Source organism: Poecilia reticulata, chromosome 18 (genome assembly GCF_904066995.2).
Source record: "Poecilia reticulata chromosome 18, P_reticulata-male-v2, whole genome shotgun sequence".
In the NCBI taxonomy this organism is placed as follows: domain Eukaryota; kingdom Metazoa; phylum Chordata; class Actinopteri; order Cyprinodontiformes; family Poeciliidae; genus Poecilia; species Poecilia reticulata.
In genome coordinates this window covers 27,512,391-27,538,098 of record NC_088847.1, presented here as the reverse complement: position 1 = coordinate 27,538,098, position 25,708 = coordinate 27,512,391, and the positions used below count along the sequence as shown (strand labels likewise).

Genomic DNA, 25,708 nt, shown 5'->3' with positions numbered 1-25,708 from the left:
TCATTAGAATGAAATGTAGCAACAATTCATACATCTTAGATTAGCCTGAAAATGGCAACATAGGCCATTTTCAAATCAAACTAAATCCATCAGACAGTTTCCAAAAACCAAAATGGTGGCATATTATTGAGCTAATTTGTGAACAAGGTTTATAGATATCTTTTGGGAAATCTGCCAGAAGACTGTAAAGGTTGTAAGAGTGGAAAGATGACTGAAGCTCAGTTCTCTGCTGCACCAAAGCCACCCTTCTCTGAATTAAAGTGACTCGTTAAGCAAACTCTTCTTTTCTGCCCTTTTTCTGCTGCTGGTTGAAGAAGCTGAAGCCGTTAGAGCTGGACAGTTTTTATCATGATGTTCACTTTGGGACTTGCGGGTTGCATCTTGGACTCTGGTTGACCTTTGGCTCACATCTTTAACCCAGTTTGAGAATGAAAACTGCTATTTTTTTAGTTGTAATAACTAATGAAGTTTGGGATGTATGTGTTAAAGTCTGTAGATGTCTGGTGGGATAGAGGGATGTCTCAGATGGGATTTTCTTATTCAACAAAGTCCAGGCCTTTAAGGAATGCCTGAATTTCTACTGTGATTAAATTACAAACATGCAAAAATTTGCTATCGTTTGCTTACTCAGCAGAAAGCATTTGAATGATTAGAGGATGTCAGATAAGTCGGTATAAGTAGCTGCTACACTTCAAAACAATGGATCCCTGGTATCCACAGGTTGGCACCAGAGGCAGCCATAAGACAAGAGCCACACATATTTGAGACCCACTTCAAATTGTTTCAGCAGCTATTTTAATAGTTCCGTCTTCACTGCAGAATCACTGGATACTCACAGAGCTTCTCATTTTGCCCCAACATGAGGCAATTCCATAGAATTGCACTCCGTAAACAGGTCTAGCTCATAGTTCTTTGCTTCCACTGATACTCATAAAAACTATTTTCTTTGCATTTTTATATTTTTCTTTATCTTTTAATTTACATTTAAAAAACAAAAGCAGAAATACTGCTCAGACCAAGCGCAGCAAACAGCCGTTTATCCTCATCAGCTTGTCCTCACAAACTGTGTGACTGTAAGAGAAAGACTAGTGAGAGGAAACAAGGACTCATTAACCAGTTCTGGTTACACAAGTCCAAGTCCCAGCAGCTGACACTGGAGTCTCTACATACAATTGTTGCATGGGTTTTTGCATCATGGTGAAGCAGCAATGAGGACGTCACTGTTGAAGAAAACACAAACCAAAGCTTGACTGGAGTTTGGCAAGTGGAATTTGGTCAAGAGGAAGAAAGTTCTTTGGTCTGATGAGATGAAAATGGCACTTCATGCCTGTTAGACTGGATGCCCGTCACTCTGCAGGATTCTATGACCCGACTCCTCTGTGTTGATCCTCTTGTTCTGTTCATAACCTTTTCCAGACCTAGACGATATTACATACATTTACAAAGCTAATGCTAGTCACTGGTAGCAACTGATCTAAACACGGACTTAGATGAGAGCTGACGCCGATACAGGACTTATCAGTTTGACTGTGACGGCAAACTAATAGTGATGGGCAACTGAATCCTGGCTTCGAGGCGTGTACCGAGTAAAAAGGGGGCGTGACAGATGAAGCCCCGCTTCAAGGCTTGTGTTGTCTTGATGGCACCAGACAAGGCCTCTCATTACATGGGTCACGTGACTGCTTCATTGTGCGTGTCGGTTTTCAAAATAAAAATGCGATGAGCCGTGTGTATGGTCATGGGTTGTCCATTTGCATCAGAGGAGAATATTTGTCTTCAGTGGATAATATAAAAGTAACATTGACTGACATATTTGATGAGTATTGATGGCACTCATCAAAATGTAGTTTGTTACCGCTTTTCTCAATTGTTTTTTATGATGTAAATCTCTTTGAACTGCATTGTTGCTGAAATCTGCTACACAAATAAATTTGTCTGAAATGGAGCCAGCAAGAGGAAAATCTCTGACATGTGGGAATAATTTAACTCACAATAAAATTCTTGTTGGATAATAATTAACCCTCCACCTCCCAATTTCTCACCTTCTGCAAAGTTTCACTATTTGTAGTCTGATTAGCAAAGATATATCAGTGTTGCACAGCAGAAACAGATTTAATCCTGTTGCAGAACTAAAATTCAACATATAGCCAAATATAAGGGATCAGAGCCAATTAGAAATCCAAGAAAAAGCGAACGCTCCAACATGCACTGCATTCACAAGACACTAAAACATCAAATGTCTAATGTCTGTCCGTCTATGACGTAAAAGAAAACCCAACAACCAGATTGTCAAGGATTAGATTGGCTACAAATCCTTTTAATTAAAACATGACAAATATGGTTTCATATTTAATTGTCCAGAGAAACGCAACATTCAGTCCATTACAATATTAGGTTTGCAGGCTTGATATTTATTTTGCGATCATTAATAAGCCTCCCTGAACACAGCAGTGGTTGATTAATTTTAAACTCCTGCTCTGCTAGTCATTTTGGTAACGGAACCGAAACGCACAGAATTGCGCAACACCTTGATGAAACATTACTGAGATTGTTTCATTAATATGAACAAGTTTTATTGATCATTGATAAAGTTATGAACATTTTGATAAGGAGTCAGAGGAGGACGTGCTTGTCTCGGGGTCCTGGCTGCGTTCAGTTTGTCACCCAATGCCGAGAGAGTCAAAATCTTCCGCGATAGACGTAAAAAGTTATTAACCGATTGTCACGTTTTAGATTGTTCTTGAAAAACTAATCAGTCACGGCTGCACAGCGAACCCATTGATTTTTTTACAGCCGACAGCCGCTCCCCTCTCTTGCAGGTACCGCATACCCCCACTAAATCTTTTAGGGGTATGCAGTACTGCCGTAACCCCTTACTTTCACCCATGGTGTTTATGAATAACTGCCTGGATTATTCAAGTTAAACAAAATGGCAAAACCTTTTGTTTCAGCCTTATTTGACCACAAGATGGCGCACTTTTTCCATGAGGCATAAACATCACAGGTTAAGATTTAAATCTAGAAGTGCAGCTATCTTAAGCAAAACAACATAGTAGGGATGTGATGCAAAAGAAATCCACAGGAATTGTTTATTTTGCCTCAGAGGTTTAATAACAATTTACTTTGAACAATTTATTTGGCACAGATGAATTTAATAAATACATTTTTATTACAAGTTAGCTGAGGAACTAGTTCAGCATTGTTGTTTTGCCCTCAATTCATAAATTTATACCCACAATAAAAATCAACTCACTGATTTCCAGAGAAAAGTAAACCTTAAAAGTTACAATATATCAATCATATCCTACTTAAGGAACAGTTTTTTCTTCATGTGTAGATGCATTAAAGTTGCAGGCAGCAGCTTCAGAAAGTCGAGTCGTGAGGCTCTTTCCTCCTCCTCCGATTCTCTGGCCATGTTGGTTCACCAATGTGTCAACAAACGGCTGAGAGAGATGGTGTTTAAAATCATCTTACTGAACATGACAGATGTGACATGATGTGGTGTTTTTGTGACTTACTCATCAATTGTATCCATCAGGGTCTGGAAAATGCTGCCCAGGAATAGCATGAAACCAATCACAGGTGGAACAAAAAATATTAAGTTCCAGCAAAGGGAGGCTGTGAACAAAGAAAAAACAAGTTATATGTTTCACTTATGACATGGGAAAAGTGTTGCTATAAGTGGGAGGGGGAAAAAAATAAATTCTAGTGCAACTTGCACTTATCAAAATTATGGAATCATCAACTTAAGACAAGCGGAAAAGTTTCTTGTAAGCTTGTTTTGCCTTATTTCAAGTGTACCAAGATATTTACAGTAGAAACTAGACAAAAAAAGGTGAGATTGTGTTTTTAACAGTGTACCTGTAGTGACCCCTGACTATATCGGGGATGGCCATGTCCAGTCCTGAAGAACTACCATCCTGTGACCTTCAGATGCATCTCTGCTCCAACACATTGGATCACACCAATGGCTTGTTACCAGGTCTGACTGCTGATGAGGGAATTAAGACATTTGATTGTCGTTTGTCCTCATGTGTTCAGGAGAAAAGCCAGATAATAGTTGCAGGCTGGTGGCTCTGAAGGACTGGACTTGAGCATGCTGCTTCACATGTATATTTAAATGCTAGAGGTTTAGTCAGGATTGATCTGAAAGGCTAAACACAACAGTGGTGTGACACATGACTAAGACTAATATTTCAGTTATAGCAATACAATATTGATATCCAGGTCCAATACTCAATCTGAGTCACACTTTTTGCCTAAATGCCCTGAGACCTCCAGGGTGCACAATTACTTAAATTTTACTTTTCACTCGACTTTATTAAATACAGTGAAATAGGAAGTATTGTTTTCAGTGTTATTGGGTTGAAACGGGAACATTGAAACGTACCAAAGGTGCCTTCATGTCTTGCAAATCTACCGATTTCATAAACTATCATCCGCACAAGGAGCAACATGGCCGTCATCGACACAATCAAAAGCAGCGCAAGGAAGATGACGTGAAGGCGAAAGACCAAAGTAGAAACTGCAAAGAAAATTAAACAAAACCAGGAGATTTTATATACAAAGCCCTCAAGACAATAATTTAGAATTGGTCATGTAATAAAAATATTCTGACATCTGTATTTTATAATGTAAAGCAAGAAAATGATTAATCCAAATTGTGAAAGAAACATTTGAAACTAAATGTTTGCCACAAGACTTTGATTACTCTTTAAATTAGCACCGATATTGGTTATTCTTATTTGACTTGTATAAAGAAAGCAAAGAAGAATTTGTTGTGTTAAATTAGAGCAAATACATTTTTCTAGGTTATTTCAAAGTTGTATAAATAAATGTTTCTTACCTTTGAACAACCAAAATTACAATCTTACCTGCAAAAGTCATCGTAGAAGGCTTAGGTCAGAGTTTCCCTGTATACAAATCAAGCTTGCTTGCTTGCTTGCTTGCTTGCTTGTCAGTTGTTTCTCTTTCCCCTGTCCTTCAGACATATGACTGTGTTGATTAAGATAGTTTGCAGGAGAGGTGACACAGCTGCTGCTGAGCTGAGACACCTCACACCTGATCATCATCACCCTGATCTCCAGTTAGTGATGGGCGTCTGAATCCAGGCTTCCAGGCGTACCGGGTGAAAAGGGGGCGTGTCAGATGAAGCCCGGCTTTGATTCTTGTGTCGTCTTGCTGAAAACCACGTGACTGACAACAAACGACCCCTGCATTGCATAGGTCACGTAACTGATTCATTTTGCGTGTCGGTTTTCAAAATAAAAGCATGATGAGCCGTGGCGCTTCATGGGTTATTATATTTGATTGCACATCAGAGTAGTATTTGTCTTCAGCAGTGGCCGAAATAAAAGGAACCTTGAACAACATAGTTCATGTTTATTAATGATTTTAATGATCACATTCATCAAAATGTAATGTTTGTTACCAGTTTTCTCAATTGTTGATTATGGTATATTTTATTACTTTATATTTGTGTGTTTTTATGATGTAAAGCACTTTGAAACTACATTGTTGCTGAAATGTGCTACACAAATAAACTTGATTGAAATGGAGCCAGCAAGAAGAAAAAAAAGTGACATCTGGGAATACTTGATCGCTCACAAGATTCTTAAATAAAAATTATTAATTATTTTTATTTAAGAAGAATTTGATTGTGAGCGATCATGTCAAAGTATTCCCACATATCTGGCACCATTGCAGACAATCAATAAAATTTATTTCAGCAACAATGCAGTTCAAAGAGATTTACATCATAAAATCACAAAAAATCCAAAGTCATAAAAACCATCATAATAAACAATTGACAAAACCCGTAACAAACAATACATTTGATAAATGTGATCATCAATACACATCAAATATGTTGGTTGATGTTCATTTTATTTTGGCCACTGAAGACAAATATTCTCCTCTGATACGCGACCAAATGACCTACAACCCATCAAGCAGCACGTTGCTTTTATTTTGAAAACCAACATGCAAAATGAAGCAGTCACGTGTTATCTGGAAAATTTTAAGTTAAATCAGACTTAACAGGGAATTCAATGATGATTTGCTCCAAGGGAATTACGAGTTGATGCTATTAAGAAACATTGTTCGTTTCTTTTAAAGTAAGAGCTAAAAGCCACTTGTGATTTATTTGCAGTTGAAGATTAACCAAATTATGGCAAATCACCAACTTACATCTAAATTGAATGTGATGCAGCATTTGTTGCACTTCCTTTTTCCCCCCACTAACATGTTAAACAAAGGCAGAAATGGTTGCCACATAAAATCTTCATCATAGTTCTGCTGTCTGAGTTTAGCTAGTTATATAACAAAACAGACTATTTTTTCTTTTTGCTTGAACCTTTTATTGTTTACAGAATAAAGTTGTGCTAAAAATAGTCTTCTACAAATTCAGTTGCCTGGATTTGAAGACATAAACAGGGAGACAATTATCAATTTGTACATTTTGTGATTTTTTAAAAGTTACCTTATAGCAATAGAGCGAAAAAAGAGGAAGATTTTCATAACGACAGATGGCTTTCTTTAAGTATTAATACTCAGTCCAGGTTTCAGCAGTTAGTCAAGGATTCAGGTGGCTTTCTTGGCACAGACAGATGGTTTACGTTGGTAGCACTGGAAGTCGTCCCAGCAATTCCTACCTGCAAGAAAAGGAAAGAGTGGGTATTTTCCCAATCGGTCCAAAAACATGAGGGTGGTAGCACAACACTGATAACACCATGCATGGTCAATTTTAAAAAACTAAAAAGCTATCCTCTAAATCAGGCATGTAAAAAATATTTTTACCTCCAGTGTACAAGCAATGCTGCTGTTTTCTGCTGTTATTAGGCTCTCCAGGACACCAGATTGTATAGTGGAAAGGAGTACCATCGCTCCAGAACCACTCATTCTCCTGGAAAACAAAGCAAAATCTAATTGGAGTTGATGAAGCAAAATAAAAATGTTGCGACAAATGAAATACCTCCTGTGCATCGGTGCCTCCAATCCAAGTCGCTTTATATTCATGACTTGCAGTCAGTATCAGCTTCTTAATCTCATGGTACTCCTCCTTGTCATGAACCGATGCAAGGTTTGCCCCCACGGACTGGCAGTTTTTCTACACATGGTATTCAAATAAGACACCAATATGGCCACATAAACTGAATAATACACTGGATCATAGGCCTTTTATCACCTCGGCTCTGGCCCAACTCATGGGTTGTGGAATGTAGCGGAAGCAGCGGCCATTGAACCCAGTCCATGCACGGGGGCAGTCAGTTGACCTCTTCACCAGGTCACTCTTTGCTGAGAACAAATACGGAGACTCTAGTTAGAGCTTCTGAGCGTGAAGCTGGGAGACATGTTCATGTTTTGGACCTTCATATTTACTTTTGACATCTAAATTCAGCATGATAGACACAAAAATTGTACCTAAATTTCCTAAAAGCAAAACGAGGCACCAAGGAAATATATGCAATAAATAAAAATTATTTTACCTTGCCGTGCAATTATTTTGTGTAAATATTATTTTAGAAAATGAAAAATTAATTACCCTGTTTTGCTGAGTTTGCTTCTGGAAGAGCTGGAAAGTTAGAGAGAATACTTATAAATACATTACTGTTTATATACAATATTACTGCAAGTTTTCAAACATAAGTTTTAAGAAATGGTTCAATTTGCAGTAAAATAAGAACTTTATCGGTATTTCATGATATTTGTATGTTAATAAGTTTTGACCATTGAAAATTAAATAAGTTAGTAACTGGTAAATATGAATAAAACCTTTTGAAAACTCACCAAGCACAGACGTCAGGACCATCATGGCAAACATGGAAAAATGGAGGACCCTCATCATGCAGGTGATAGATGCTGACAGACAGAAACAATCTGATGTCGTAGGAAGCAGCTGAGCAGCCAGACTGATTGTGCAGAGAGGAAACATCACAATATAAGTTTGAAGTAGATTCCTCTATCTGCTGCCCAACACGTTCCTTTTTTTAAGTATCAAGTGAGGTCAGATGATTGGCTCAGTTTTACAAACTGCTTAACAATGGTTCAAAGAAGTTTTCTATAAACTGAAAGCTTCGATGGGCTTTTTCTGGTAGCAATTTGTTTGAAAAAAAATTGATGTTGAGTCTTCAAAGAAAGACTTTGATATAAATTGACAGTTTTGATGGGTTTTTTTTATGTATCTTTTTTTTTTAAATGTTAGTGTTTATTAGTTTTTATGTATTTTTTTCTACAGAAATGTAGAAAGTGCAACTGGAACATATAATTAAAGGGAGATTTTGACAGCTTACTTTTACACCAAATAAGTGTTTATCATTAACTGTTTACACAAAATTGGTAAAATATGAGACTTGTAAATAACCAAAACATTACCTATAGTTACATAGTTAATTTACTTTATGAAAGAAAAAAATATATATAAATATATATATATAATTTTTTATTGGTTTGACATGTTTCACTGTCGTGCTGCAAAGTCATGTTTCAAAGAACAAAGATGACATTTAAGATAAAGTTAGCTTGTTTGAAGAACTTTCCACTTCTGTATGTGGTGACAGCTTCTCTTTTGATGCCTTACCTCCTTATTTGGGTATAGTTTTAACAGGTTTATCCCAAAGCTTCCGAATGGAGGAGAGAAAATGTTGTTCAGATCACTGTTGAGTGAGATTCTTTCAGAAACACTAAAATACATTTCCCATTGTTAATATGACATGCATCTAATGAAATTAAAACCAATATAAAAAAACAGCAACCTGGTCATATGTAACCCACAGAAAATCTATAGAGTATTCTGAAGATAAAGATGAGACATAACAGAGCCAACAGGTCAGATGAGCTGAAGGAGAGTAGCCTGAGCTACTTTAGTCAATGTAATATTTGATATTTAAAGTTATAAATTTTTTTATGAAGAATCCACCTTATCCATCTTGCAGCTCACAGCTGGTGTTTTGTACAATTAGAGGCATTATGAGTAAAATGCTAACATCTATATTTAGGTTAGACTTCCTGTTTTTTTTACATTTGCACAAAACCCACTCAACTCTTACAGATGACATTTAGAATATTTTTTTGTCAAAAACTGCTTTGAGTTTCCATCCAGTTAAACTTGTATTCTGTAAAAACAACAAAAATGTATTTTAATCAAAAATTGCTAACATTTTATCTGAACATATAAGTATATATCTTGATAATGTGATTCAACATTTCCACCTAATGTTTTTTTCAACGTGTGCTAATTCTACAGATGTTCTGTCATGTTCAGATATTCCTCCTGTAGCAAAACACACACACACACACACACACACACACACACACACACACACAATTGTGCAAATTACTGCCTACTATTTGGTTCTAAAGATAAGTTAACTTAAAATAATGAATAATTATCAGGCCAAACTTTAGCCCTTCGTTGGGTCATAAACAATTTCACAAACGTCCACTAGGGTGTAGAATAGAGTTATACAGAGATTTTGAACAAATATGAAGGGAAGATCATACACATACACAAAACAATCTGATTAATTAACTTTTATAGTCAGTAGAGATTTTTGGATTAAAATACATTTTAGATTATGCTGAGCAGTGTCAAAGCTAAATCTAATGAGGATGGTTCTTTGGTCCCCAAAGGGAAAAGAGTCCACCATTGACTGGTGGGTGAGCTCATGGGAGTCCAGAATTTTGACAGAAGCAAACTCTGTCTCACACACACACATGCACAAGTCTGTTCTTCACAAACTTGTTCTATGAAGAACAGTCTTGTTCTTTACAGAAGAACACACAAGAATTTATTCAACTGAATGCACAAATCTTCACTGTCTTTGCTGAATTCTTAATTTTTCCTTGAAGCCACACACCAGTCGATCTAATGCAGGAAAGGTTTACTTTGATGTATTGTCAGTTAGTGAAATAAAAGATTATTTCTGCATAAATATCTAGTTTCCAGGTATATTTTTGCTGTTGGAAATCTTTCAGGTTAATAGTTGTGCTGCAGTAATAGTGTAGAAGACAGAGTGATATATTTTTCTATCTTTATCTTCCATTCATTTTCACCGTCTTTGTTGTAAGACCTAAAAAAATTCTATCAACTAAAATCAATGAATTATTTCATGCTGAAGCAGCCAAAAACATGTCAGATGTCTCAGGCTCATTGTTTCCAACTCCAACATGTTTTCTGGATCATTTTCATCATTTTTGTAAGTTAATCCTTGTGCCCAGAAATGGGGTCCAACCGACCCCACACACGTAAAACGTCATTTTCCACAGTCCTCTATGTTTGCCTCAATCCTCTCATGCACAAGGGTTAAGTCAAACTTTAATGGGGAATTCAATGATGATTTGCTCCAAGGGAGCTGTCTGTTACTTTTGTTAAGAAACATTGTCTGTTTCTTTTAAAATAAAAGTTAACTATGACAAGTCACCAGCTTCCATCTAAATTGAATGTGATACAGCATTTGCTGCACTTCCTTTTTTCCCTCACTATCATGTTAAACAGAGATAGAAATGGTCACCACAAAAACATCTTAGTCATAGTTCTGTCTGGGTTTAGCTTGTTGTTGAATAAAACAGACTAATTTGTTCTTCTTTTTGCTTGAGCTTTTTATTTATTTATAGAATAAAGCGTTGCTAAAAGCAGTCTTCCACAAAAGCAGTCGCCTATTACTGAAGACATAAGACAAAACAAACTACCTTAATCTGAAAATGTTGCAGATATTTTTTTTTCTTTTACGTTGCTTAAAAGCTTAAAAGAGCAAAATTAAGAAAAAGATTTTAATGGACACAGTCGCTTCTCTTCATGTATCAGTACTGATTCCAGGTTCCAGGATTCGGTCCAGCTTTGCGGATTCAGTAGATGAATCTGGCTTTCTTGGCACATACAGATGGTTTTTGGAGATAGCACTGGAAGTCATCCCAGCACTTTTGACCTGAAAAATCAAAAAATGAGCGAAAGTATTTGTCTAATCATTTTGAAAGAATGAAGGTGGTGACATGAAAACAAGAATTGCAAATATCATGCATGGCTAAAACAATAAATTCCGAACCTCTGAAATTATATTCCTCTAATTCAGGAAATTTCATTTTTGCAAAACAGCTTTACCTCCATGGTTCATTTGTAAGCAATTCTGCTTCTGTCTTCCGTGGTTATTAGGCTCTCCGGGACACCAGTTTGTATAGAGGAAAGGAGTACCATCAATCCAGAACCAGTGATTTTCCTGGAAAACCAAACAAAACTTAATAGAAAGTTAGGCATATGAATCAACTTAAAAATGTTGTGATAAGTGAAATACCTCTTGCGCATCAGTTCCACCAATCCACGTCTCTTTATACTCGTGACTTGCAGTCATTATCAGTCTCTGGATCTCATGGTACTCCTCCATGTCATGAACTGATGCAAGGTTTGCCTTCATGGAGTGGCAGTTTTTCTACACATTTAATGAGACAAAACTCTGAGAAACCTCTGATGTTGATCTGTTAGCTCAAAGATTTATCTGAAAGATGTAAACTATTTCAGGCCTTTAATTACCTCGGCTCTGGCCCAACTCATGGGTTTTGGAATGTAGCGGAAGCAGCGGCCATTGAACCCAGTCCATCCACGATAGCAATAGGTTGACCTCTTCACCAGGTCACTCTTTGCTGAGAACAAATACGGAGACTCTAGTTAATGCTTCTGAGTGTGAAGGTGGGAGACATGTTCATGGTTTGGACCTTCATATTGACTTTTGACATTTAAATTCAGCATGATAGACACTAAAATCGTGCCTAAATGTCCTAAAAGCAAAGCGTGACACCAACAAAATACACTGCTCAAAAAAATTAAGGGAACACTTTAACATTTAAGTGAACACTGAAGTGTTCCCTTTATTTTTTTGAACGGTATATTTACAAAGGAGCAATGCTAACTAAATATTCAAACTTTTTCTTTTCAGGAATACCTGTCTGTAGTTGTGTGGCCATAATTAGCCCTAAATTTATACAAAAATGTATCTCCCTCGAAGCTTCGTTAAGTTACGCTTTAGTATTTAATGCACCGTGTTGCGGCTGGGTTATTTCTTGTGTTGCGCAGCGCTCTCGCTTCCGCCTGATTTGTTGACAAAAGCTAAGTGTTAGAAGCATAACTTCCAGTTTTCAAGTTAGGGTTAGGATTTTATTGATTCATGATAATGTCTAAGTCTTTGTCATTTTTCGGGGGATCAATAAGCTCCTTAAAATGACGGGAGCGATGCCTGGAGTGCGGCAGCCATTCTCCTCCCGGAGCTGCTGGTTCAGAGCGAACGGCGGGACGAAAACGGCAGGATTATTTATACAGGTGAGAAGATAGACTGAACACAGTGAGCGGCTGCACTTTGTGTAGCTTTATGGACGAGCCAGAAAATAAATTTTATATCATCTCGGTCGCAACAAATGGGTGGCGAAGCACATCGTGATGTTACATACCTGGTAGATCTGTGTGACGAATGCAAGTGCCAAATCCTGTCGCTATTATTGCTGAACACAAAGCTATAAATATCTGGACATCTATTACACTGACTGAAGATGAATACATAAACCAAAAGGTGGAGTATAGACATTTTTTATAAGCTATTTGAGAGCCTGCTTCTTTATTATTAAATTGATTATAATTTCAGATTTTTGTATAACTTTTCTTCAGGTTCACTTAAACTGAGCTATTATTGTTACAAGTTAATTTTCTAAACTACAGAAAAGTTGTTAGGGAACCTCAAGTGTGAAAAATTAGACTGATGTTGATATCCAATAGTTATATTGCTGTTATGTTAGATTTACCAATGTTTTATTTGATCTTTTTTTTATCCAATTACTCTGTTAATTGTAAGAATAATCGATAGATTACTCGATTACTAAAATATTTGTTTACAACACCCCTACTATAAATTACAAAATATTGTAACGTCAGACCAATCGGATATCATATATTAAGGAATATTTCTCAAGAAAGATGAAGTAAAATAATTTTACTTAGCCGTGCAACTATTATGTGTAAATGTTTTTTAAAAAGATGAAAAGTTCATTATTTATTTCCACTGACCTGTTTTATCATCATCCGACTTTGTTTCTGGAAGAACTGGAAAGTTAGAGAGAGTATTATAAATACTGTACTGTTTACGTACAATTTTACTGCAAGTTTTCAAAGTTATTTTTAAGAAATGGTTCAGTTTGCAGTGAATTAAGAACTTTGTTGGTGTTTATACTGTAAAATAAGTTATGATGTGATTAGAACAAAAAACGTTTAGAAAACTCACCAAGGGCAGAAGTCAGGACCATCATGGCAAACATGGCTGCTGAAAAATGGAGGACCCTCATTATGCAGGTGATAGATGCTGATAAATGGAAACAATCTGATGTTGTAGGGAGCAGCTGAGCAGCCAGACTGATTGTGCAGAGAGGAAACATCAGAATATAAGGTTGCAGTAGGTTCCTCTATCTGCTCTCTGACACGTTCCTCTTTTTGAGTACCAAGTAAGGCATAATGCGATCGGGTCAGTTTGACAAAGAAAAACTCTCTTTTTTTATAAATGGAAAACTTCTATGGTCCTTTTTAGTAGGAATTTGTTTATTGTTTTGTATTCCTTTTCCTCTAGAGAAAGGAAACTGGAACGTATAGTTGAAGGGAGACTTTGGCAGCTTGCTTTTCCACAAAATGAGTGTTTTTAATTAACTGTTTACTCTTGACAAAAGATTATAAAATATGTACATTGGAAATAACCTAAACTTTTTGGAGGGACTTATAAGAGGGAGATAAGAACCTCCTTCCCCCCCCCTTTAGCTGTTGAAGCTCCATGTAACTAGGGCGTTCCGAATCTAATAAAAGAGCGAGGCGAGCAGAGAAACTTCAGAGTGTTGGTCGGAGATTGTAACTGAAGCATTCTCTGAGCACTCTCCTCGCGAGTAAGAAACTATTTACTGACTCTTTGTCTTTGTTCTTTGCAGTGTGTGAGAAATGTCTAGTGTTTGAACCTGACATTTAATTGGTCCTTCGAGCCGGATACCGATATACCTGACGACTCCAGCGGGTGAGTAAAAATCCAGGAAGCCTGTGCACAGCATTAAGACCCTTTCCGGGACTGGTTTTTTCCTCACGAGCTGGAGTCCGACGGTTGACGGTTTTCCTCAGAGACTGGAGACACAGTGAGTAGTTTCAGTTTAAAACCAGTATGTATGAGGAAGAAAATAAAAAATAAAAATGAAAAACGATAAGAAATTAGAATGAAATAAAAATAAAATAAAACCAGTTAAAGTCCGCGGGAGGGGCAGACTCCTCTAACTATAAGTTAAACTCTGTGTGGGACAGCGGCGTCCTCTGGTGAGAAGTTAAACCCTGAGAATCCTAGGCACTGTCAGGTACAATAAAAAGCAGTTAAAGTCCGCGGGAGGGGCAGACTCCCCTAACTCTTAAGTTAGTTAAATTCTGTGTGGGATAACGGCGTCCCCTGCTAAAGGACGGGCGGAGTCCTCTATGAAATAGTTAAATTCCGCAAAGGACAACGGGAGTCCTCTACTAGGTAGTTAAAATCCGTGAAGGGCAGGAGTGTCCTACTTAAAAGTGTGAAAGTGTGTGAGTGAATGAAAACTGATTATCACTAGATAAACAGTTTTATACCAAAACAACGGGGAACAAATGGTGAGATTTTGTGGATGTTTGTAGACAAGAAAACTCCGCTCTCTGAGTTGAAGTGAGTTTTACCACAATCTATTTATCACCATCCTGTTGAAATTTTCCAGTGTTTAGAACACAGCAGGTGTTAAGACCACACTGGACTAAATTTAGTTCAAAATGGGTAAAGGGGGAAGCAAACATAAACAGAAGGTCTTAGAAGACCTGTCCAGTAAGGACTGGAAAAGAGTTGAAAAAATAGATGAGGATGCAGTAAACCCGCTTTGTTACTGGGTAAAACAGTACGATTTTAATGGCAGGTTAAGTACCACAAGCATAAAAGAACTGCAGCAAAAAATTAGAACAAAATGTAATGGAAAAGAAAAACAAATGGCAAAAGAGGGTTATGAACAGACAAAAGTCTGGCTCCAAATAGCTGAGAGAAGAAAAGAGGGAGAAAGAAAGGCTAAAGAAAAGAAGGAGCAGGAAGCTGAGGAGCAGAAAAATAAGGCAGAGGGGATAGATTGTAAGAAAGGGGAGGGGGAAAGCAGTAAAAGTACAGTTATGTTTCATAGAAAAGAGGATGACGATGACAGTACAGTGTATGCAGCACTACTGAGAGAAGCAAGGCAAGCACTGCAGGAAGCTGCGGTAGAGCAGTCACACCCGGAACCACAAGGAGCCACTGCTCCGCCCCTATCAATACCACCAAGCAATAATCTGTCTGACAGACCCCCACCCCCATATGGTCCAAATATAACACCCACAGTGACCAGGTCACAGGGATCAGTAGGGGAATGGTCCCGCAAGCTAGGAGGATTATTATCACCTAGCCAGTCCCAGGCACTCAACTTTCAGACAACAGGTGGGGACTTGTTTCCTATGATTGAAATGCCAAATCCAAGAGCGGGTGAAGGAAATACTGGACCAACTATAAGAGTCTATAGAACATGGACAAAGGATGATATAAGGAGAGCAGTAGATGGCATTCCACACCCTAGAGAAGATTTAGAACAATGTTTGGAGGACATGGAGAATCTTAGAAAAACCTACTATCTAAACGGTGCCGAAGTACAACAGGTCTGGATGCAGGTTATAGGGCCCGACTGGTATCATGTAAAGGGGAATTATGATCCTTTTAATAGACAACTTAACCCTCCAGTAACAGAGGAACAGGGGAGTGAAAACCTGAGTACTAAAGTGGGAGAGTTGCTCACCAGGATCAGAGCTAGGTACCGTAGACAGGCAAACTATACAGAAATCGGTAGATGCAAACAGAAGCCTGAGGAGTCATTTGATGATTTCAGAGTAAGAATGGAAAAGGTGTTTAAAACCCATAGTGGACTACAGGAGGACAATAATGAACAGGGTGTTTACCGACAGCAGCTAAAAAATGCATTACATGCAGGATCTAGACCAGATATAAATGGATGGATTGGGAAACACTTCATAGGAATGGGTAGTAGTACACTCGCAGACTACATTAACCATGCCCTACATGCAGAAAAAGTGACCAAAGGAAAACAGAAATCCACACCAGTTTCTACCTTTTTCCAAGGAGAGGAAACAGAGGTTTTCTACCAGGGAGGAAGAGACAGAGGTAGAGGTAGAGGACGAGGCAGGGGGCGAGGATTTGGTCCACGCCCAGAAACTCGAGCTTGTTGGAATTGTGGAAAAGAGGGCCATCTAGCAAAGGACTGTAGAAGTTCCCAACACCAACAATCAGCATGACTAGATGATGTTGAGGAAGAAAAGGATCTTGAAACAGGGGAAGATGAAATTTTAAATTTAGAGGACTTGTTTTTCGAAGAGAAATACAGGCCAGAGGTGACTTTGATAATAAAAGGGAAAAAGGTGAAGTTTCTGTGTGACTCTGGAGCATGTAGAACTACTGTAAAGAAAGCAGTTCCAGGAATGCATGTAGGACCAAATGAGGTGCTGGTTAGATCAGCACAGGGTGCATTAAAGCACATACCTGAGTCACAGCCACTGTGGTTAGTAGATCCAAATGGTGAAAGTTGTCAGATGAAAGTGCTGGTATTACCAGATTGTCCAGTAAACCTACTGGGAAGGGATGGTCTAGTAGCCCTGGGTTTAGCCCTAATTCCCACCATGGAGGGAATAAAAGTCATGAGGAGACATGAAAATAGGGGAGACCTGATGGTGTTACAGGGGAAAGGACAGATCCATTTCTATTACACTTTGGAGGTCCCTAATAAACCCCCAACCTCAGTAGGGAGCCACCTGTTAGAGGAGGGACAGCAGTCTGAGGAGAAAAGAAGATTGTATGACAGCTGATGATCTACATATAACCATGTGGTACAAAAACTCTCCTGATCCTGACCCTGATTATGAAGCTAGTTTGAAGAAACTAACACCTGCAAAAGTCACCATCACCTACATGTATTCAGACAGCTCAGCAAACGCTGGAGCAGCAGTGACCCTACCTGAGGGTCTACAAAAAAAATTTAAGATGGTCTGGGGTCCTCACATCTCAGTGTGCAAAGGCAAACATGACAGTTGGGCAGGAATGGGAAAAATGGTTGAAAGGGGGGAAAAAGCAAGAGACTGGAGGGAAACGGGAGTAAACACCTGGTATAGCCAGTCCACAGATTTAACAAGGAAAGCCTTGTTCTGGACTACGACAGTTCAAGCTGGAACACACATAGATCCAGTCCAAGACTGACATTTGATGTTAACAGAAGAAGAGGAAACTCTTCTGCAAAATATACCTGAACAACTATGGTCCAAAGGATCATCTGATGTGGGACTAATAAAAAGTGCTAACCCTGTCATAATAAGACCAAAAACAGAATATAGACCAAGAATGAGACAATACCCCCTGAAACCAGATGCACAGGAGGGAATCAGACCGGTAATTCACGATCTGCTACAAGCGGGAGTATTGATAGAATGTCCTGACTCGCCTTGCAACACACCTATATTTTCAGTTAGAAAGGCACCACCCTCAATAGGATGGAGAATGGTTCAAGATTTACAAGCGGTAAATGAGGCTGTGATCCAAAGAGCACCCTGTGTACCAGATCCCCACACCTTGCTAAACTCATTGAACCCAGAAGCAAAGTGGTTCACAGTGGTAGATATAAGTAATGCATTTTTCTCCATCCCAGTGCATAAAGACAGCCAATTCTGGTTCGCCTTCACTTTTGAAGGAAAAAGATACACATACACAAGACTACCCCAAGGGTATTGTGAAAGTCCAACCATTTACTCACAAGCAATGTCAGCCAGCCTCTCCACCTTTGAACCTCCAAAAGGGAGCCAAATCCTGCTGTATGTAGATGACATTCTACTAGCGTCAAAAACCAAAGAAGATTGTTTGATAGACTCTCTGACACTATTGAAACACCTATTGCTACAAGGACATAAAGTCAACAAAAACAAACTCCAATTAGTACAGCCAGCAGTAAAATATCTAGGTCATCAACTAGCATCTGGGGGCCGTACAGTAATACAGGATAGAAAAACAGCAATACTACAGGCTCCAAAGCCACAGACAAAAAAACAAATGATGTCATTCTTGGGGCTGACAAACTACTGTAGAAGTTGGGTGCCAAATTATGCTGAGATAGTTGCACCTCTGAGTACACTAATCTATGCTACAGAAATGAAAATGACTGATAAACTGATTTGGACCACAGAAAGTGAAGAAGCATTATGTAAAATAAAACAAGAATTGGTGGGAAGTGGAACACTAGCTCTTCCAGATTACAAGAAGCCGTTTGTCCAAATGGTTGATAGCAGAGATAAATTTATGACCTCGGTCTTGACCCAGAAGCATGGAGATAAGATGAAACCCATAGCTTTTTACTCTACTAAAATGGATGCAGTAACTTGTGCCCAACCTCCATGCATAAGAGCTGTAGTTGCAGCCTCAATGGCAGTCACCGCAAGTGCAGATGTGGTTCTTTTTCATGACCTAATACTTAGAGTGCCACATGCAGTATCTGCATTATTATTACAAACAAACATGACATTTCTGTCACCAGCTAGGCATTTGTCTTGCATGTCCATCCTGTTGTCTCAACCACATTTAACAATAGAGCGGTGTACAATTCTCAATCCTGCAACACTTATGCCAACCTTAGATGATGGAGAACCACATGATTGTGAAGCCTTGGCAACAACTACAGCAAAATGTAGGGAGGATCTGACAGACACCCCATTAACAAAAGGAATCACAGTATATGTGGATGGTTCTTCTAAGAAAGACCAATTTGGGAAAACTAGAACGGGATATGCTGTGGTAACATCGAGCAAAGTGCTAAAAGCTGCAGCGTTACCACAACATTTCTCGGCTCAGGCTGCTGAATTAATAGCATTAACAGAAGCCTGCAAACTAATGAAAGGAAAAGATGTGACAATTTATACAGACAGCCAGTATGCGTTTGCTACAACTCATACCTTCGCACAATATTGGCAAAATAGGGGAATGGTTACCTCTACAGGAAAACCTGCTACACATGCAGATCTGCTAAAAGAACTTTTAAAAGCAGTAAAACTCCCAAAAACATTAGCAATATGCAAATGTGCAGCACACACCTCTAATACTGATTCTGTTTCACTGGGTAATGCATTTGCAGATAAAACAGCTAAGCAAGCAGCAATGGGAGAAAAAGAAGTACTGTGGTCCACAGAAGAACAAATCGATAATGAAATATTGAAAGACATGCAAAAACAAGCAAGCACACAGGAACAAAAAACCTGGATAAAAAGTGGAGCAACTGTAAAAAATGACTTATACATCTGACCAGAAGGAAAACCAATCCTACCAAAAAATCTCTATAAATGGGCAGCAATATTGAGCCATGGGAAGACACATGTCTCAACAGGAGGGATGGTAGGATTAGTAAAACAGCATTATACAACCTATGGTTTTAATCTATATTCAAAAAATTTTTGTAGAGCTTGCCTCATATGTGCTAAGCACAATGCTCAAGGTAATCTACGTCCAAAGCGAGGGAGGTTTCCAACACCTAACTATCCTTTCCAGAGTATACACATGGACTTTATAGAACTAAATCAAAGTGAAGGGAAAAAGTACTGTCTAGTGATCATAGATTCATTTTCAAAATGGATAGAACTGTTCCCAACTAAAACACCAGACGCCCTAACAGTGGCAAAAGCCCTATGTAAAGACATAATACCCAGATATGGAATACCAGAAAAAATCTATAGTGATAATGGTACACACTTTGTGAACCAAGTGGTAAAAAACATAGGAACCGCCTTCCACATAAACTTAAAAAATCACTGCAGCTACCACCCACAAAGTGCAGGACTGGTAGAAAGAATGAATGGTACTATAAAAAATAGATTAAAGAAGTGTATGGAAGAAACAGGAAGGCCCTGGACACGGTGTTTGGACCTAGTTAAAATGTATATAAACATCACTAGTACATCAGGGCTAACACCTTATGAAACACTATTTGGGAGACCGTACAGACTCCCATTATTCAAGAATGAATGGGAAGCAGAGGATGAACCTAACTTAGCAGACTATATGAGAAAAATGTTGGAAAGACACAAGAAAGAAACTAAGACTGATGAATCTGATCCTTCTGTGTCTTCACAGAACGTCCCGTTAGTAAAACCTGGAGACTGGATTCTCACTAAAAGCATAAAGAAGAAGCATTGGCACTCACCAAAGTGGGAAGGTCCCTATCAGGTCCTGTTGACCACAGGAACTGCAGTTAAGATAGCAGAAAGAAACACATGGATCCATTTAGCACATTGTAAACTGATAATACAAAAAGATGACTAAAATAACTCTCTTGGTAATAGCCTTCACTGCTACAGTATTGCTAAGTGTTTTGGTCATCAGCCTTTTCTACCTTTTATGAACAAAGTTTTGCCTACCTTCAGTTAGACCCCCAGAGGAAGCCCGTGGTACAAAGGGAACTGTATTTCTAGTATACAGTTGTCTCAAACCGGTGAAGATAGTCCACAACTCTGCCGAGGGGTTCTTAGGAAGGGAATCAAAACATAAAACATGAAAAAAAAAAAAAAAAAAAAAAAGTAAGAGAAGAACGCATAACACCGAGAAGTATGGATGCCACCTGGGAAGAGTTGCACGTGGTGTCCAAGGTTAGGGACATGGAAAATCCCTGTAAAGGGTCAGGTGAGGAGGTTGTAGATGAAATCTACCTGTGTGTTAATGCATCTAGATTGGCAACTGTGGTTTCCCTAGACCTAAATAAGATCGATATAGGGGGCTACCCAGGCATAGTGGTGGCGGGCCCACACTCAACCAAACTCGCAAGTTCTGAAATGACTATATTCAATGCAGATGATGATGATGATGTAGATGAGCTAATTAGAATAACCACAGGAGTTACCAGCCGAAGCAACAACTGCAGGAAATTGTTCGACTATAGTAAATGTTACTCGGTACTTCAAACCTGTTATCCCGTAGTGACATCTGGTGGTGGTGTGGAGATAACAGGTTGTTTGATAAACTACCATCAAATACTACTGGTTTGTGCACTGTAGTGACTCTGCTGTTACCTGTTTCAATATACCCTATGACAGTACCACAACTACTTGCCTCACTAGGTAATGTGCTTCCATCAGTGTGGCAGCAGCGTCAGAAACGCTCACTGAAAGATGACGATGATCCCACCTACATAGACAGTATTGGGGTCCCACGTGGTGTACCTGATGAATATAAGCTGGTAAATCAGATATATGCAGGTTTTGAATCATCTATCTGCTGGTGGTGTACTATAAATAAAAATGTTGATAGAATAAACTACATCCACTACAATGTCCAGAGGTTAGGTAACAAAACAGAGCAAGGTTTCTCAGCCGTCCACGAGCAACTGTCAGCTACCTCCCTGATGGCTTTCCAAAATCGCATTGCTGTTGACATGTTGTTGGCTGAAAGGGGTGGGGTCTGCGCCCTTTTTGGGGAGCAGTGCTGCACCTTTATCCCCAACAACACCGCTGCAGATGGCAGCCTCACCAAGGCCTTGGATGGGTTGAGGGCTCTAAACAGCAAAATGAAAGACCACTCTGGAGCTGATACAGAAATGTGGGACGGTTTGGGTAATGTATTTGGCCGATATCAACAACTAATAGTCTCTGTCTTAATTCCCATAGCTGTGTTTGCAGCAATACTGACCTTGTGTGGATGTTGTTGTATTCCCTGTATCAGAGCTTTAATTCAAAAGCTCATCACCACTGCCATCACTCCGATGCAGGAACAAGTGTATTCTCTCCTTCCTCCTGACGACAATAAAAATGTAACAGATGCTGAGTCCAGTGATGAAGAAGATGAAATGTCTCTCAACCTTCCAGACTTGTATCCTGACTCAAATGTTCCTATGTTGAACTTGTAAATACAATGTTATTGATGTAAGGTGTGAAATGTGTCCTTTTCCCTCTGAGTGTACCTGTTTTGAACCACTTAATGAATTACCAATAGAAAATCGAAAGAAGTTATTGAGTAAGGACTAGCTCTGGCTAAAAATGGCATAAACAGGAGGGAAATGTTAGAATTATTATTTGTTTAATCTTACTTATATGAAGCTTATAGTGTTATGCCACTTTTAGAAGGCTGTCGTTTGTTCACTTCTTGTGTTGCAGAAGATAAGCTACAGAACAGGAACTCACCCCAACGGCCTCGAAGAGAATGTGCTGTTCAGCTATCTTATATGGATAAGAGTTTGCTGTGTCAAGCTTCAACAGAGTGTGCTTCCTCCTTCCCCCCCCCTTTAGCTGTTGAAGCTCCATGTAACTAGGGCGTTCCGAATCTAATAAAAGAGCAAGGCGAGCAGAGAAACTTCAGAGTGTTGGTCGGAGATTGTAACTGAAGCATTCTCTGAGCACTCTCCTCGCGAGTAAGAAACTATTTACTGACTCTTTGTCTTTGTTCTTTGCAGTGTGTGAGAAATGTCTAGTGTTTGAACCTGACATATATATATATATATATATATATATATATATATATATATATATATATTTTTTTTTTTTTTTACATATTTGCTTTGTCATGTTTCACTGTTTTGCTGGAAGTTCTTGTTTTAAAGAACAAAACCGATGTTTATGATGACCAAGCACTTCACACCAATGCTTGTTTAATACTTAAATGATGTGGATAAAAGTAAAAAGATGACTAGCTTGTCATGCAGAAGAGCTTTCCACTTCTCTATATTATCACTGAGCTTGTCTTGAGATGTTTCAACACCTTATTTAGTTATATTTTGGTAAAACTTTTTTTGACGCCTTTGTCTTATGCAACAAGCAGCAACACAGAGCTGAAGTTGTCTCGTTTCTCTGTCTATATTTGGTAGTGGATCAGTAAAATCATTTTGACGCTTTGAGAAAGCGATTTTAATGTTTGGCAACAGGATTGTTCAGTCAGGACGTTAAGGTCATTCTACACACAGCTGTCATGTTCTCCATGTCCTTCAGACGGTACTTTTAGAGTTTGTAATGTTCAAGAACTCTTGACGATACTGTAGTTTATATTCTGTTGCTGTTTGTTATAATCACACCAGCCGGCTGCTTATGTTTCATAAAGAGGGTTTATGAGTATTCAAGAAAATGGAGTTGGCCAGAGGGAGATAAGAATGAGGTTTAACATTAACACCAAAGTCAGAATAACTTACTAAGCGGTTTTAAGATCTCCTTCCGTATTTTAGAAATAAACAATTGACACAGAGTGAACAAATAAAAAAGGGATCACACAATAATCAGCTTACTAATTAAAGTCTTCATTCAATCCCGATGATTTCCATAAATCAGACCCTAATTACCTAGACTATGTGGCTTCTGCCTATAATAGAGCCATAAAATCTCTGCATGAGTTTCTACTCATCAGTGTTTCCATATGTTTCTTCCTGTCAGTCTGAGGGGAAACATTTGGATCTCTGTGTTTATCCTGCAGTTATTGTGAAATTAATGAGAACGTCTTAATGTTTATTAAAACACTTTGTGTACCCAACTATATCTAGTTTTAGAAATGTTGTAATTTGTCTGTAATAAATTTTAATAATAAAGTCAATAAACATTGACCACATCCACATGTGTTGGTACAGGTGTAAATCTTCAGTTATCTTTAGGGACTGCATAAAATCATTCTATGGGCAGCAAATGGCCCGCAGGCCGCACTTTGAACAAACCCTAGATTAAACAGAAAGCTGATGTGAGCAAAACTCCCTGCAGTAACATGTAAAGACCAGCAGGTGGCAGAAGAGAACAAGCAGTTAAGAGATGAGGGCAATCATCCCAACCTCATGTAATGATTTATTTATACCAAACGATGGCAGCAAAACTGACAGCATCATAATTACACTTAATCTTAATCTTTTACTTTAAATGTAAACTTATCGATATCTGCATTATTAAACATCTGGAGAATTATACCTGTGCATTTTATATAAACCATAAACCATTTTATGTTATTATTTCAATGTGCAAATAAATGCTGTTACCTGTAAAAATGAGCCGATGTGTGTTTGTAACCAAGAGAGCAGGAAACTCAGTGGTATAATTTTTAACAGCTTTTTTTTCCTTTGGTTAAAAAGAAGCTAACAGACATTATTTAAGAAGAATTACAAAACATGTGGTGTATAAGTGTTTACTGTAATTCAGTGACTTAGTGCAGGAGCTGCAGGTTGACTATGTAGCTGACTTCACTGACATACGACTGAATTTGTTTTTATGTTGTGCAGCTTAAATGTGTGGTTGGACAAATATCTTAGAATAATACAGAATGATTGTGATGTGATAGGAAATAAAACTATTTTCTTCCACATCTTTCTCTTTTGTCCACCTTCACCTTTAACCCATACCAGGAAAACTCCATATTTAAATCACACTTCTAGTCATGCCATCTTGGAAAAAAATAAAATTAAAAATAAAACAAAAAGGAACTAAACAGGCAGAATGACCTTTCTAGATTAAATCTAGATTAAAACTTGTGGCATCATAATGCAACAACAAAAATATTTTCCTGATCTGTGTGACGGACGTGACTGTGAACGTTGCAGCAGAGGTTGTTGCCTAATAATGACAGGAGAAAAGGAGATATGAAAAAAGATCAGACTTTTCTCTGAGTTAGAACATGGAAGCTATGTTACAAAAAATAACTTCTTAACACATATAAAAACAATCACATACATATCTCAGTTGTTAGCTGTGTTTCTGAATGATTTGACATTCAACATTTTATTATTCAGAAAAAAAACATTATTTTGATAAAAATCAAATATTAAAACTGAAGCTGAACAGTTATTTTTTAAAGCAGCACTTGGTGAATAAACATGTTGATTTCAGAATGATGTGATGTTTCTCTCCCACTGCGCTGCAGGATTTCCTGGAGTTAAACTTGTCAACAACAAAGAATAAACCAGAGCTACAGTGACATTGTTGGTACAGCATAAAAGTCTGGAGTTTAATTTACTGGCCTCTGGTTTCTCAGCATGCAGTTTGAATTCTGTCCTTGTGCTCATGTGGGTTTACTTCAGGGAGTCCATCTTCCTCCCTTAGTCTAAAAACATGACTGTCAGCATTTTGTTTTTATTTAATCAGGTATGAGTTCATGCATGAGTGGCTGTCTTTATGTTTCTGGTCACCAGCTGCATTTCCATGACAAATGTGCACAAATATTTGTTGACATTCTGCTAATTCGCATTGTGGTGTTTCCATTACATAACAAATGTATATAAAGTCATGTGAATAAGTTTGTTCATGCAGTAAATCCATCAGTCAAGTTTATTTGTGTGGCACGTTTAAGCAATATGGCAGTTCAAAGTGCTTTACATCCTGAAAACATAAAAAACATCACAAATAATCAACAGTTGTGAAAACCAGTATCATTTTGTCAATGAACATTAATATCAATGTTCCAGTTATTACGGTTCAAAGGCAACAATAAACAGGTGTCTTTATTTAACGAAACTCAACCTGTGAACACATCAGTGTTGTCACAGCGGCGTTATTATTGTTTCATCCATCATTGAATGTGGTGCATTATTGATGAATCAATATAACCTTCATTAAGTAGCCACATATTTATACTGCTGGTTTTAACATCGACCCGCTCAATCTTTCTGCGCTACCTGTCAGCGT

General features: G+C 38.2%; 2 protein-coding genes and 2 long non-coding RNA genes across 4 annotated transcripts in view; 1 reads left to right on the top strand and 3 right to left on the bottom strand.

Annotated features, from left to right (window-relative positions):
* The window catches only part of LOC145548954 (uncharacterized), a 120,645-nt gene that overhangs the window by 92,276 nt on the left and 2,661 nt on the right, over positions 1–25,708 (top strand). The gene's annotated exons all lie outside the window — the stretch shown is intronic.
* Positions 3,076–4,951, bottom strand: LOC145548695 (uncharacterized). Its single transcript, XR_014084698.1, has 4 exons — positions 4,875–4,951; positions 4,391–4,525; positions 3,519–3,618; positions 3,076–3,443 (listed from the first exon to the last, which is right to left on the bottom strand). It is a non-coding gene; the product is annotated as an uncharacterized LOC145548695 (long non-coding RNA).
* LOC145548694 (galactose-specific lectin nattectin-like) lies at positions 6,355–8,003 on the bottom strand. The gene is made up of 5 exons (XM_081599607.1): positions 7,789–8,003; positions 7,544–7,573; positions 7,187–7,296; positions 6,799–7,108; positions 6,355–6,653 (listed from the first exon to the last, which is right to left on the bottom strand). Exons 1-5 carry the CDS (start codon positions 7,931–7,933, stop codon positions 6,583–6,585), a joined length of 666 nt encoding a protein of 221 aa, XP_081455733.1. The 5' UTR covers positions 7,934–8,003; the 3' UTR covers positions 6,355–6,582.
* Positions 10,563–13,493, bottom strand: LOC103460915 (galactose-specific lectin nattectin-like). The gene is made up of 6 exons (XM_081599608.1): positions 13,260–13,493; positions 13,046–13,081; positions 11,525–11,634; positions 11,289–11,423; positions 11,099–11,213; positions 10,563–10,925 (listed from the first exon to the last, which is right to left on the bottom strand). Exons 1-6 carry the CDS (start codon positions 13,408–13,410, stop codon positions 10,846–10,848), a joined length of 627 nt encoding a protein of 208 aa, XP_081455734.1. The 5' UTR covers positions 13,411–13,493; the 3' UTR covers positions 10,563–10,845.

Excerpts from the sequence above, each read along its gene's own strand:
- LOC103460915 (XM_081599608.1), bottom strand. The coding sequence starts at position 13,410 with ATGTTTCCTCTCTGCACAATCAGTCTGGCTGCTCAGCTGCTCCCTACA. Across the intron at positions 11,635-13,045 it reads GTCGGATGATGATAAAACAG|CAAAGAGTGACCTGGTGAAG; the intron begins GTCAGTGGAAAT and ends ATTTGTTCTCAG. Across the intron at positions 10,926-11,098 it reads CTTACAAATGAACCATGGAG|GTCAAAAGTGCTGGGATGAC; the intron begins GTAAAGCTGTTT and ends TTGATTTTTCAG.
- LOC145548694 (XM_081599607.1), bottom strand. The coding sequence starts at position 7,933 with ATGTTTCCTCTCTGCACAATCAGTCTGGCTGCTCAGCTGCTTCCTACG. Across the intron at positions 7,574-7,788 it reads GGTCCTGACGTCTGTGCTTG|CTCTTCCAGAAGCAAACTCA; the intron begins GTGAGTTTTCAA and ends CTAACTTTCCAG. Across the intron at positions 7,109-7,186 it reads TGAGTTGGGCCAGAGCCGAG|AAAAACTGCCAGTCCGTGGG; the intron begins GTGATAAAAGGC and ends TACCATGTGTAG.